The sequence below is a fragment of the Coregonus lavaretus genome, assembly GCF_964263955.1.
Source record: "Coregonus lavaretus genome assembly, chromosome: 3".
Classification (NCBI taxonomy): domain Eukaryota; kingdom Metazoa; phylum Chordata; class Actinopteri; order Salmoniformes; family Salmonidae; genus Coregonus; species Coregonus lavaretus.
The window spans coordinates 5,501,803-5,516,627 of record NC_139990.1 but is presented as its reverse complement, the minus strand read 5'-3'; the positions used below and the strand labels follow the sequence as shown (position 1 = coordinate 5,516,627).

The 14,825-nt window shown below is 43.7% G+C and overlaps 2 protein-coding genes across 2 annotated transcripts in view; both read right to left on the bottom strand.

Moving 5' to 3' along the window:
- The window catches only part of LOC311118248 (putative acyl-CoA dehydrogenase 6), a 32,814-nt gene extending 19,485 nt beyond the window's left edge, over positions 1-13,329 (bottom strand). Inside the window, exons 1-2 of the mRNA XM_084157606.1 lie at positions 13,113-13,329; positions 4,233-4,353 (exon numbers count right to left, since the gene is read on the bottom strand). Coding sequence (XP_084013732.1) covers positions 4,233-4,353; positions 13,113-13,295 — 304 coding nt within the window. The 5' untranslated portion in view covers positions 13,296-13,329. The remainder of the gene's footprint in view (positions 1-4,232; positions 4,354-13,112) is intronic.
- Positions 13,330-14,197: 868 nt separating this feature from the next.
- LOC311112487 (guanine nucleotide-binding protein G(T) subunit gamma-T1-like) lies at positions 14,198-14,825 on the bottom strand (the record flags this gene model as incomplete). The annotated part of the gene is made up of 2 exons (XM_084155622.1): positions 14,198-14,326; positions 14,727-14,825. 2 exons carry the CDS (start codon positions 14,823-14,825, stop codon positions 14,198-14,200), a joined length of 228 nt encoding a protein of 75 aa, XP_084011748.1.

The following is a 14,825-nucleotide window of genomic DNA, read 5'->3' as shown; positions in this document are numbered from 1 at the left end:
TAGATGAAACGGATCCCAGTGTGGTCATTTGGGAAGGCATCTTGCAGCATGGTGGAGAGCATCATGCTAAACGAGGTTGGTGCTAGAACACGGCCTTGCTTCACTCCGTTTGTGACTGGAAACTGCTCAGAGGACTCTTGGTGATCTTGCACACTAGCCATCATGCCATCATGGAACTGACACACCATTGTGATTAAACTTTGCCATGATCTTCCAGAGGCCCTTATGGTGTCAAAAGCCTATGTCAGGTCGAAAAAGGTGAGGTACAGGTCAGAGTATGGCACCTGGCATTTTTCTTGGGTGTTTGCAAGCTGCAAACGCCATGTCAGTTGTTCCACAGTTCTTTCTGAAGCCACACTGGTTTCGGGCAGCAGGTCTTGGTCTAGGTGTTCTTTTAAACGGTTCAGGAGGATTCTAGCTAAGATTCTTCCAGCAATTGACAGCAAGGATATACCTCTGTGATTGTCACAGGCTTGGCGATTGCCTTTCCTCTTGTCGAGGTGGATAATCGAGGCATCCTTAAACTCCTGAGAGACAGCTTCTTGTCTCCACAATGACTGGAAGAGGCCGGTTAGCTTCTCAACCAAACAAGGCCCTCCCACCTTGTAGATTTCAGCTGGTATGGTGTCAGCTACTGGAGCTTTTCCCAATGAGAGGAGACAGATGCTTTTTTTTGTTTCCTCCAGGGTGGGTAGGTCTGCAAGAGACAGGGTCATTTCAACTTGCCGCAGCCTGTTGATTGCTTCTTCATTTATTGAGTTGAAGTGTTCAGCCCATCTGGCAAGGATTTTCTCTCTCTCTCTCTCTGATCAGTGTAGTTCCATCCGCAATCAGGAGAGGTGAGGTTCTTGAGGGTTGTGGGCCATAGACTGACTTGAGTGCATCGTATAAATGCTTTGTGTTGTTGCTGTTGGCATACGATTTAATCTCCTCTGCTTTCTGACTGAGCCAAGCATCCTGCATAGCTCTAAGCTTGAACTGGACAGTCCTTCGGATGTTTATCATCATGGAGTGCCTGAATCTCTGCATCATTCTCATCTAACCAGTCTTGGTGTTTGCGTGTGGCGGCACCAACTGTTTTGAGCACTGTAGAATGCAGCAGATTTATGAAAGCTGTCCAATCTGCCTCAGCGTCTTCCGAATCAAGGCATAAGGACTCCAAACAGTGGTCTAGGGCTTCAACAAAGTGCTGCCGGATGTTCTCCTCTTTCAGCCGAGAGATGTTGAGTCCTTTAGAGGATATTTTGCCTTGTGGACATCTGGGAGGTTTGATCTGGATGTTGAGCTTGGAGATAATGAGTCGGTGATCTATCCAGCATTCTGCATCGCACATGGCCTTTTTCACCCTTGACATCTTGTCTGTCTCTCCTCCTGACAATGCCATTGTCAATCAATGCCAGTGTTTGGACTGTACATCCATATTGTTTTCTTGTGGTTGGGTAGTTTGAAGATTGTTTATGATGGTGACCTGCTTTTTGCCTGGTAAATGGTGCTTCAGGGTCATCATACCCTTAGGTAAGCTTGACAGTTGGTTGACCAGGTGAGATTTTACTGCAAAACCAAAACCTATTTTCCATGCCGACTCCAAAAGAAGGTGCAACCGGCTCCAACTTCTGCAATCTGTCCCGTGTCAGCTAGCTGGGTCTCACTTATGGCGGCAATGTCCATTTTGTATCTGGCACGTTTTCTGCCTACAAGAGTGTACGTCTCACAGGTCTGTTTGGTCCAGCAGTGTCCATAAGTGTGCGCACATTCCAAGCACCAATATTAAGTGGTGTCACTTTTCTTTTCTTTGTTCCACTGCTGAGTTGGGATCCCTTCCAGCTGCGGTAGGCTGGTCAGGGTAAAGTAAAGCAGACAATGTTTAGGGCACCTTTTCTAGCCCCTTCCTCATGCTGGGGAGATGAGCAGTGTGAACCTGAATAGTACTGCTCAGACACTCAGTTCCACTGCTGCTTCAGTCCAGTGAAAAGCGACCCAATAACCTGTGTGCGAGACCACGGCTACAGCTTCATCATTCGCCGAAAGCCACAGGACTATGGGTGATGGTTTCATGACTTGCGCTTTGAAGTGAGGGAGAGTTGCGCAGCTTCGACCTCACTCTCTCGTCCAGTGTCATCTGTATCCAGTGGCAAGACAGTGTCAAGACGGCTGGAGATCATTCTGGTATTTCCTCCACCAAGGGTTCCACAGACCCAAACTCAGATATTGAGTTTTCCGGGTTAGTTAACCGCCGCCGGGGTTCGGCATTGGCAGCTGCTGGCAGTACTGACTCACCAGGGCAAAATGGAAAGCACCTGGTGTGCGCCTACGGTAGCAACTAGTGTTCCCAGCAAAGACTGGTTGAACACCCAGCTGACAATACACTAAAGAGCACACCTAACCACTAGGCTAATAAAAAAATATGTTTTATTTAATTACCTACATCATGTTATTTCAAGTTATACACTTGGAGTGCAATATCACATTGTTAAAATGCCATAAATTGGGCAATTGGGCATCTAGGGCTTATGTTAACTTTGATTGTGTGTTTGATGAAAATGATAGACCTTTCAAATGCTGTACGCAACGGTGTATGCAACATTATCGGCAAGTGACTTGATGCCTATTGTGCCAAAGCAATTTACAGTTGCTAAACGGGAGTGACTTTTGTTCGCATGGTGCCGACTGGCAAGACACTTCAGGAGGGCAGTCACGGTCACGTTTACTAGCAGCAAGACAGAGGTCCTGGGTTCAAACCTTGTGTGAGCCAAATCTGGAGGAAATGGTACTCGCTAAGCAAGCAGGGTATATTATGGGGTATGTTACAGGACATTGGAATCTCTCTCTTGCACCAGTTTACATTGGTATGTAAGCTGGTGCAAGAGAGAGATTCCAATGTCCTGTAACGTCTGTTCTGATCAAGTCTAGATAAAGTTCCAAAAAGTGTATCCTCAACTCTTGTGGTATTCTTGAATATATACAATAATAACACAAGTAGGCCTGCCAGCAATATAGGCTATCAGCAATATAGGCTATTAGCAATATGTGTCTCGTCTCAGCGGTAGTCTCTCTCTCTGACACAGTGTGGGATTAACCATAAAGAGATGATCTAATATACCATCTGGTGATCTGGTGTGTCTGGGACAGACTTCCTTGTCCCCCTTCTCTCTAATCCAGCCTGTTAATGCTGAAGGGCTCTGTAGTTAGCACTTTGTAATGCTGCTCGCCCCACTCTCCTCTGACTTAGCTAGATTTATGAGCCAATTTCCCCATAGGGCCCACCACGACAACAACACCCACTGCATTGTTCTCTGTAGTATTTCACTTTAAAATCAAAGTTTGTTAGATGTTTTGACATCTATGGGGACTAATGTCAAGATGAGTTGTCTTTTCTAGTCATTTGGGGTTGATATGCAGTATTTGGATCTAGATTGGTGGGTAGTGGGACTTGGAGGTCCGAAAACATTGACATAATTAGATTTTGGAATGAATCATCACTTTAAAAATTCTCAAACGTCTTATACCATATACTGTCTGGATTATTAAAATATGACAAAAAGTATCATCGTTTTTTCACAGTGGTAAAGGACAGTATCTGGAATGGAGATAGGACTAACAGGTTTTGTGAGATGTGACTCCAAACATCTACAAATATCTACACTCACCACAATATGGTCGCTACTTCTGGGCCAAAGCCAGAATGACATGCTAAGCACGTCTTAACTTTTCTTATGAAAATGATGTCATTTTAGGCATATAAATCATCTTGAGTCTGGTATGCAACGAAATTACTCAACTTCATTTTCTCACGCTAGCCCTTGAGAGGCTCTTTTGTTGAGTTTTGATGAAGAGCAGTGCCTAGTTTGACACATTGGGCGCTCAGGGGTCTATGAGGAACCCATTATCGCTTGCTGCTGCTGTATCTTTCGAGACCCTTTCACGGGGAATGAGGCTTCACCATTTTCTTATTTTCATGCTGCTCCTCGTCTCACTCCGATTCAGGTGAATGTTCATGAAAACACTCAATTAATGAAACCATCTTTATCGTCTGAAATTAGCCGTCCTCTTCTCTTCAAAGGGAAGTGCTTTCAACTGACACAGTTTTATAAGGGGGAGAACGTGAAATAGGTTAAGCATAATTTCCCACAAATTAATCAGAATCAGGCAAAGAAATAGCTCAGAAAAAGTTATTAACTGGGTGATTTGAGACAATTTAATTTCATAGAGGAAGAGACAGAAGAAGTTCGTACCAACTGGCTTGTTGACACCCAGAAACCCGGCGTTTCCAAGGAGCTTGAAGACTTTGTGGGCAGGAAATATCCCCTCTGCTTCCCATTGGTCCACATAGGGGTTGATATCCTGGTTGATGATCTACAACACAGACAAAGATAGATGGAAAGATGACAAACACATAGACGTAGGTTTGGTACATGTCTGTGTGGTCAAGAGACTAGGTGTGCCCTGGACGTAGGTTGTCTGTATGTGTGAGAATGGATATGTATGCCAATGGTGTGGGTGTGTGAGACTAACATTTACATTACATTTACATTTTCGTCATTTAGCAGACGCTCTTATCCAGAGCGACTTACAGTTAGTGAGTGCATACATTTTCATACTGGCCCCTCGTGGGAAACGAACCCACAACCCTGGCGTTGCAAGCGCCATGCTCTACCAACTGAGCTACAGGGGACATTTCATTCCAATCTAATGAATGTTAATATAAATAGCTTATCTTCCCCCTGAAAATGTACTTGGAAATTGACTCACCATTTTATCAGAACACTTAAGAAAGGTACATGGTTGTAAATAAATGCGAAGTCGTCAACCTTATTTTCAGTAGTCCTGTTCTACCTGTACTTAAATCTATGTAATCCGTCACTGGCAGACTGCTAGACTAAGGTCTAAATATCAATGAATACAAAATGAACACAAAACATACTGAAAGAAAATCTCATATGGATGAATACATGCTATGATAAGGAGGGGATGGTATTGTGCGTGCTACTTCCCACCTGTCCTTTACACTCGCTGTCAACGAGCCTTCATTAAATATTGCAGTTTCACAAGACTGCAGATAGAGATAGGCCTAGTGTGTCAACATGTAGCCTAGCTCCCCAAACCAAATCCAAATTCTTGTCATTCTGGACATTAAGAGGGAAACAACTATAATATAGTTTGAGACTAACAAGCCTGTTTGCATCTAACAATGTTAGCCTAACCTAAAATCTCATTTCCCTATGGAATGGCCCTAATACCAACGGTACCAGTTACAGTATACCGCTTCAGTACATGGACATACAGAGATTTGTGCAGGCATCAAGTAGCATGAAGATGAAGTGGTTCACATTAAGTGCAACATTAGATCCTCCATATAAAGCTACAGTAATATATTTCCAAGAGGACATTTTTATGACTATGGATTACGAAAATCTCTCTTAAATCCACCTGAGAGCATTCCCTTCATCGCGGGGCCAAACTCCCCTATGTCATGCTTGAAGACTGTTCTTAGGGATTGAAGGGATGAGGAAACACTCCCGTTCTGGAGAAATGTGAGTGTCAAGAGAGCCTTGGTACCATGGGTACGTCCCAAATGGCACCCTATTCCCTATGTAGTGCACTACAGTGCCCAATACACTGAGTGAACAAAACATTAAGAACACCTGCTCTTTCCATGACATTCAGAGGGTGAACGGGCAAGACAAAAGATTTAAGTGACTTTGAATGGGGTATGGTAGTAGGTGCCAGGCGCACCTGTTTGAGTGTGTCAAGAACTGCAACGCTGCTGGGTTTTTCCACACTCAACAGTTTCCTGTGTGTATCAAGAATGGTCCACCACCCAAAGGATATCCAGCCAACCTGACACAACTGTGGGAAGCATTGGAGTCAACATGGACCAGCATCCCTGTGGAACGCTTTTGACACCTGGTAGAGTCCATGCCCTGATGAATTGAGTCTGTTCTGAGGGCAAAAAGGGGTGGGGGGGTGCAACTCAATATTAGGAAGGTGTTCCTAATGTTTTGTACACTCAGTGTCTATCCCATATGTAATAATACTCAGTGTACAAGGAATAGGGTGCTGGAAAACTACTTAAGAAGACACTATCAAGATCCCACATTTTCTCTGCCAACTCAACCACTTCTTAGGGGGAGATGATGCCTACATATTTAGATGTTAACCTCATTCTCAATGTTAAACAGCATGATGAGATGGATGGTGTTCTTTTTTTAAGGTGAATAGAGTTCACAATAGAAGAGCTTAAAAGTACAACTACTATCAAATCAAATTGTATTTGTCACACCCGCCGAATACAACAGCTGTAGACCTTACAGTGAAATGCTTACTTACAAGCCCATAAACAACAACACAGTTTTAAGAAAAATAAATGTTAAGTAAAAAATAGATAAGTAAAAAAATATATTACTAAAATAACAAATAATTAAAGAGCAGCAGTAAAATAACAGTAGTGAGGCTATATACAGGGGGTACTAGTACAGAGTCAATGTGCGGGGACACAAATTAGTCGAGTTAATTCAGGTAATATGTATATGTAGGTAGAGTTAAAGTGACTATGCATAGATAATAAACAGAGCGTAGCAGCAGCTTAAAAGAGGGGGTGGGTGGGGGACAATGCAAATAGTCCGGGTAGCCATTTGATTATCTGTTCAGGAGTCTTATGGCTTGGGGGTAGAAGCTGTTAAGAAGCCTTTTGGACCTAGACTTGGCGCTCCGGTACCGCTTGCCATGCGGTAGCAGAGAGAACAGTCTATGACTAGAGTGGCTGGAGTCTTTGACAATTTTTAGGGCCTTCCTCTGACACCGCCTGGTATAGAGGTCCTGGATGGCAGGAAAATTGGCCACAGTGATGTACTGGGCCGTACGCACTACCCTCTGTAGTGCCTTGTGGTCGGAGGCCGAGCAGTTGCCATACCAGGCAGCGATGCAACCAGTCAGGAGGCTCTCGATGGTGCAGCTGTGTAACTTTTTGAGGATCTGAGGACCCATGCCAAATCTTTTCAGTCTCCTGAGGGGGAATAGGCTTTGTCATGCCCTCTTCACGACTGTCTTGGTGTGTTTGGACGATGATCGTTTTTGGTGATGTGGACACCAAGGAACTTGAAGCTCTCAACCTGCTCCACTACAGCCCCGTCGATGAGAATGGGGGCGTGCTCGGTCCTCCTTTTCCTGTAGTCCACAATCATCTCCTTTGTCTTGATCACGTTGAGGGAGAGGTTGTTATCCTGGCACTACACGGCCAGGTCTCTGACCTCCCTACAGGCTGTCTCATCGTTGTCGGTGATCAGGCCTACCACTGTTATGTCGTCAGCAAACTTAATGATGGTGTTGGTGTCGTGCCTGGCCATGCAGTCATGGGTGAACAGGGACTACAGGAGGGGACTGAGCACGCACCCCTGAGGGGCACACGTGTTGAGGATCAGCGTGGCAGATGTGTTGTTACCTACCCTTACCACCTGGGGGCGGCCCGTCAGAAAGTCCAGGATCCAGTTGCAGAGGGAGGTGTTTAGTCCCAGGGTCCTTAGCTTAGTGATGAGCTTTGAGGGCACTATGGTGTTGAACGCTGAGCTGTAGTCAATGAATAGCATTCTCATATAGGTGTTCCTTTTGTCCAGGTGGGAAAGGGCAGTGTGGAGTACAATAGAGATTGCATCATCTGTGGATCTGTTGGGGCGGTATGCAAATTGGGAGTGGGTCTAGGGTTTCTGGGATAATGGTGTTGGTGTGAGCCATGACCAGCCTTTCAAAGCACTTCATGGTTACAGACGTGAGTGCTACGGGTCTGTAGTTATTTAGGCAGGTTACCTTAGTGTTCTTGGACACAGGGACTATGGTGGTCTGCTTGAAACATGTTGGTATTACAGACTCAGTCAGGGACAGGTTGAAAATGTCAGTGAAGACAGTTGCCAGTTGGTCAGCGCATGCTCGGAGTACACGTACAGGTAATCCGTCTGGCCCTGCGGCCTTGTGAATGTTGACCTGTTTAAAGGTCTTACTCACATCGGCTACGGAGAGCGTTATCACACAGTCATCCGGAACAGCTGATGCTCTCATGCATGCTTCAGTGTTGCTTGCCTCGAAGCGAGCATAGAAGTAATTTAGCTCGTCTGGTAGGCTCGTGTCACTGGGCAGTTCGCGGCGGTGCTTCCCTTTGTAGTCTGTAATAGTTTGCAAGCCCTGCCACATCCGACTAGCATCGGAGCCAGTGTAGTACGATTCAATCTTAGTCCTGTATTGACGCTTTGCCTGTTTGATGGTTCGTCGGTGGGCATAGCTGGATTTCTTATAAGCATCCGGGTTAGATTCCCACTCCTTGAAAGCGGCAGCTCTACCCTTTAGCTCAGTGCGGATGTTGCCTGCAATCCATGGCTTCTGGTTGGGGTATGTACGTGCGGTCACTGTGGGGACGACGTAATCGATGCACTTATTGATGAAGCCAGTTACTGAAAACAGTCCTGTAGCTTAGCATCTGCGTCATCTGACCACTTCTTTATTGACCGAGTCGCTGGTGCTTCCTGCTTGAGCTTTTAAGTGTTTAATAGCCTATACGCATGTAATCTACGATGCATAATTAGTTTCAACAAGCCACCTGAAATTCAGGCTCAAAATTGTTTCGCTAAATCTATATCCTCATAAAAATGGACCTGCTTTTGGGCGGAAATGTTCAAAACAGTTAATACTGCCTACATAAAATAGTTAGATTTTAGGCAACTACGTGTGCTTCCTCCCAATCCCATTTTGGTAGTTAATGTAGAGACCCTTGACAAACCCGTCCATTAATCTGCTTTCAAGCGTTGCTGTGGAGCACAACAACTCTCCAATGGCAGGTATAGAGCAAATTAAAAGCAATTAAAACCACCATAATTATACAGTTAAGTGGGGAAAATTACTAATTTAGGCTAATGCAGCTTCCTTCAGTGCATAAACCACTGTTAGGGGCCATGAGTCACTGTTCATAATGGAGTTTGTTCTAGAATCTTAACCAGAGTAAAGCACAAGTTCTGGCTTTCCGTGGGGGTTGGAAAGCATTTCAAGACAAATGAACAATTGCCAATGTAAAATGCCTCCCCAAAATGCCTATTCCAAAAGATTGTGCAAGGAGTGATAGCAACATAAAGAGAACCAGCTCCTCTACTAGCCAAGAATAACAAACAGACCTATAACCTACGAGTACAGGAGAGGTCGGCCTATAACCTACGAGTACAGGAGAGGTAGGCCTATAACCTACGAGTACAGGAGAGGTAGGCCTATAACCTACGAGTACAGGAGAGGCAGGCCTATAACCTACGAGTACAGGAGAGGTAGGCCTATAACCTACGAGTACAGGAGAGGTCGGCCTATAACCTACGAGTACAGGAGCGGTAGGCCTATAACCTACGAGTACAGGAGAGGTAGGCCTATAACCTACGAGTACAGGAGAGGTCGGCCTATAACCTACGAGTACAGGAGAGGTCGGCCTATAACCTACGAGTACAGGAGAGGTAGGCCTATAACCTACGAGTACAGGAGAGGTAGGCCTATAACCTACGAGTACAGGAGAGGTAGGCCTATAACCTACGAGTACAGGAGAGGTAGGCCTATAACCTACGAGCACAGGAGAGGTAGGCCTATAACCTACGAGCACAGGAGAGGTAGGCCTATAACCTACGAGTACAGGAGAGGTAGGTCTATAACCTACCAGTACAGGAGAGGTAGGCCTATAACCTACGAGTACAGGAGAGGTAGGCCTATAACCTATGAGTACAGAAGAGGTAGGCCTATAACCTACGAGTACAGGAGAGGTAGGCCTATAACCTACGAGTACAGGAGAGGTAGGCCTATAACCTACGAGTACAGGAGAGGTCGGCCTATAACCTACGAGTACAGGAGAGGTAGGCCTATAACCTACGAGTACAGGAGAGGTCGGCCTATAACCTACGAGTACAGGAGAGGTAGGCCTATAACCTACGAGTACAGGAGAGGTAGGCCTATAACCTACGAGTACAGGAGAGGCAGGCCTATAACCTACGAGTACAGGAGAGGTAGGCCTATAACCTACGAGTACAGGAGAGGAAGGCCTATAACCTACGAGTACAGGAGAGGTAGGCCTATAACCTATGAGCACAGGAGAGGTAGGCCTATAACCTATGAGTACAGGAGAGGTAGGCCTATAACCTACGAGTACAGGAGAGGTAGGCCTATAACCTACGAGTACAGGAGAGGTAGGCCTATAACCTACGAGTACAGGAGAGGTAGGCCTATAACCTACGAGTACAGGAGAGGTAGGCCTATAACCTACGAGTACAGGAGAGGTAGGCCTATAACCTACGAGTACAGGAGAGGTAGGCCTATAACCTACGAGTACAGGAGAGGTAGGCCTATAACCTACGAGTACAGGAGAGGTAGGCCTATAACCTACGAGTACAGGAGAGGTAGGCCTATAACCTACGAGTACAGGAGAGGTAGGCCTATAACCTACGAGTACAGGAGAGGTAGGCCTATAACCTACGAGTATTGGACAGGTAGGCCTATAACCTACGAGTTTCTTTCTGGATTGTCCAGAACAATAACACTATACACACTCCACTCACTCCAAAGGAATGCATGAGTTATAAATATGTGAGAAATAAAGCACAGTATAATCAAAATGACAAACAGACAGCTATGAGCAAAGTACGGGTCCGGCTCTTCCTCTGAAATAACAGTTCAAATCCTGAGGAAGGGGATAGGGAGGATCTGCTAGGTCTTGGAAAGGGAAATGTCTACTGGGACTAGAAATCATTCACAAAGGTTATTGTTGACTGGTAGGGTTGCATACCAGAACAATTTCACATCGCAGAGCTGTGAATTGTGAGTTGGGGTCAAGAGCACTGTCAAGAACACTACTTTCCCCTGACATGGCTGTGTTTCACTCCTAGCTGGGAGCAGTGCAATAACATTCCAGTAACATCACGTAAACATGTTTTTAGGGCAGTCATCAGCATGATGAAGGAGATTTGAGGTGGGTGAAGTAGGCAGAATTGATTTATCACAATTTCTTCAACATCTTAAAATGTCAAACAAATGATTGAGCCGAGGATTTGAAATTGAGGAATCTCAGAAGTTCTACTTTACTCTAAAATGGAACGTAGGGTAGAACAGGTTAGAATATTCTGATTGGATTTGCAATGTGATTATGAGCTTCTGACATTCTGGATTTTTCGTAACCCTTTTGTGTACCACTCCCAAGTTTACAATGCACGGAACCCTCAACTGTATTATTGTAATAAACTACAGTTCCCATATGTCCCACTGGTGAGTTGTTTCCTTTTTGCTTTTATATCCTTTCTATCTTCCACATGTCATCTCATTTTCAACCTCCCTGCATCCTTTGAGGTTTAAGTCACAATTGAAAACAATTGTATTTCCATCTACCTCCCAGTCTTGGTTTCCTTCTTTTTATGGGCTCTCTATATTTTTAGCTCTTTGTCCCCGGTGACTGTCTAGCCTAGTCATGTAGCAAAGCGGAAGGCAGCCATAGTCTTAGAGGGCTGCAGGTACTGTAGAGTTTAGTCTATGCCTAGTCCCAACCAGAGCCATTTATTTAGAGAGTTAGGCCAACTTCTAGAATATTGTTCTAATTCTTGACATTCAGTTACATAGCATTGTTTAAATATTCCCCATAGAAGGTTAATAGGGAGCTAACATGGCAGCCATAGAATGTTGGAAGTGTCATGTAAACGCATCATAATGAAGAATCTGCATTGGCCCAACTCTCTAAATACATGGCTCTGGTCCCAACTAGGCATCATACACCTGACTCATTATCTATAGAGTCACTCATGATAAACATTAAAGTGGACCTGACTATATTAAATCTTATTCAAATCTGTTCATATACACCCACAGGAAGAATATTACATTTTATTTATTTTTTACATTGTCTGACAAGCTAGCACTTAGATATGTACATTTTCAAGTTTTCATACATTCTTAGAATGTTTGGAAATGACGTTCCACCTCATTTTCGAGGGTTGCAATGGGCACAGCTAAACAACGGAAGTGATGGATTCGACTTCTGCTTCATGTCCCTAGTGCAGCACAATGTTTGCAAAATTGCAAGAGTAAATCATTTGAAAAAGTCAATTCATAGAGAATAAAATTCTAATTTTAATTCAAGTTCGCTATCGTTAGCTACTTACTAGTAGGCTAGTTCTGTTGTGATAATAATGTTAGTTGTGTTGTGTCAGAGTTAAGGCCCGGGCCATCCACCAAGCCAATAACTATAACGATAACTAATGATAAACAATAGGCTACATAACTATAAAACGTTGGTGAGCATCCATACTAGAGGAACGTTTCTAGTTTATCGTTCTACAGTCCTACACCTGTCAATCAACTGATCAACACATCCTACACTCTGCTATTAATAAGGTGGTAACAAGACCATTCATGAGGTCTCTAATGCACAGATACTGGTTCAGATTTGACAAAATTCCAGTTATTAATGCATTGGGACAATTGTGCATGAATATGAAATGTGCTTGATGTTTGGCAGTTTGAATGAATGACATTGATATTTGAATGACATTGACGATGATCGTGACAGAAACATGGAGATCTTTGTTTCAACCATGCAGCAACATGTTTCAACCATATTGAGGGCTACATTTGGTGGTCTATAAGTGGGATAAAACTAATGAGTGATACATTGTCAAATATATAATGTAAAGGACTACAATAACATTATACAAAGTATTGTATTTATATCAAGTTCAAACAGACGTCACGTGACAGTCGGTGGACTTTTATTTTTTCTCCCACAAGGCTGTATCAAAACAATGCAGCTTTTGCTGTTTTGTTTAGGTTGAGAAGCTTGTAATATTGCGAAAAAATGTCGTAGGATAGAACTTAAACTTTATTCAGATGATACGAATAGAAAAAAAGTCGTTTGTGTCGAGTTAGCCTTTCTGCTAGTGACCTCTCACCTACTTTCATGTTTTGTAATATGCCATTATCATTTGCAAGTTATACCACCAATATTCATATCCACGAAAGCTATATTAGTAATAACTTTGTGTTAAATTGAATCATGATTTCTTTATTCTGTTTCATTGTTGTAATGCTATGCTAACTAACTGGCTACCAGTCTTGCGTACCTTTTTAAGAGATTCCTTCAGTGCAAAATGCTCTGGTGTGTAGAGTAAATGATCAGCCGTTATCTCTGAACCACTGGCGGTTTTGGGTTTAGATGACACATTTTCAGTCAGCTTCCTTGTACTGCTAAACGAGGTTAATTTGGAGAAATTACGGCTTGCTGCCAAGTTCAGTCGCAGAGCCATTTCTGTGCAAGTGACAGTTTCTGTTGTGTGTGGGTCTATGAGCTGCACATGCGCAAATGGTCGTGTCACATAGGATATTGCCACGTTCAAAACACCTGGGAGCTCGGAACTCAGATATCTCCGACTTTCGACTTTAGTGCGTTCAAAACAGCTGGGAACTCGGAAAAAAAAACTCGGAATACCAACTCGGGAACTCGGGCCTCTTTCTAGAGATCAGCCTTTCTGACCTGAAGATCACCGACGTCATTATTTGATTTCGTATTTTTCCGAGTTCCCAGTTGTTTTGAACGCGGCATATATGTAGTAGTAGTAGGTCATGGCAGGCAAAGTAGCAAGCTTTAGGCTAGAAGGGGGGGATTTTATAATGGCAGGTGAGCTGCCCATAACATACCTGTTCCTTACTTTCATAACAACTTTTTTTCCATTGATGCCAGATTCCTCAATACCACCTTTTAAGAATGGATGTGTCTACAAGCCTATAAAAGTACTCTGTCTTTCACAAAACATTCAGGGTGACTTGTAGTTGTAAACAAGCTCATTTAATGACTGTGGTTTTGTCCAATAATGAAACAGATGGTACACACTCAGACTATAGACAGACTTATGGGAGACAAGCTCTTTACTGACAATATAAACCATCCAACAAAGCTCTGACAATCATTCCAAAAACAACCCTTATTTACTGCATCACACCAAGGAGGGAGCACAATCTAGAAGGATTCATTTACATGGGTTCATGAGGTTTAGATTTATGTACATCTGTTTTTTTTTTTTTACCATCTCCTCTCGGTTGGCTATTGGTGATCCAGCTATGTTTCAAAGGAAGGGGGAATATCCTTGGGCACTAGAGGGTCTAATCGGTGAAAGAAAAGCTCCGCTGTCTGTTCTGACTCCTGTCCTCTTCAGCAGACGACACATCCGCCTTTCAACTCCTTGAATGGGTTCTTGTCTTCTGCAATTCCTTTGACCAGGGTGTCCTCTTCTACACCGGCCTGAACGGCCTCCATAAACTCAGTACAGCACTTAGACATCTGTCGTACAAATGAAGGGTTAACATGTAACACACACAATTGTAATATCAAGAATGCATTTACATTTTAGTCATTTGGCAGACGCTCTTATCCAGAGCGACTTACTGGAGCAATTTGGGTTAAATGCCTTGCGCAAGGGCACATGGACAGATTGTTCACCTAGTCGGCTCGGGGATTCGAACCAGCGACTTTTCAGTTACTGGCTACTAACCGCTAGGCTACCTGTCATTACAGTCTCTTTTGATGACCAATCCATTCCGCTTTGGAACATTTCATGGCTTTTTATCCATGTTTAAAATAATACAGTACAAATCTATTACTATTCCACTTATTGTTATTACATATAAATTACTTTTACAATTGGAAAAATGATCAATCAAAGTAAAGTGGTCAAACGTACCATCCATCTCTCAAGCTTGACTTCAATCTTCTTTTGGTCTCTTTCCATTTTAGCCTTATCCAGGTCTGTCAACTCGTCCATATTTATCACCCCCGGCAT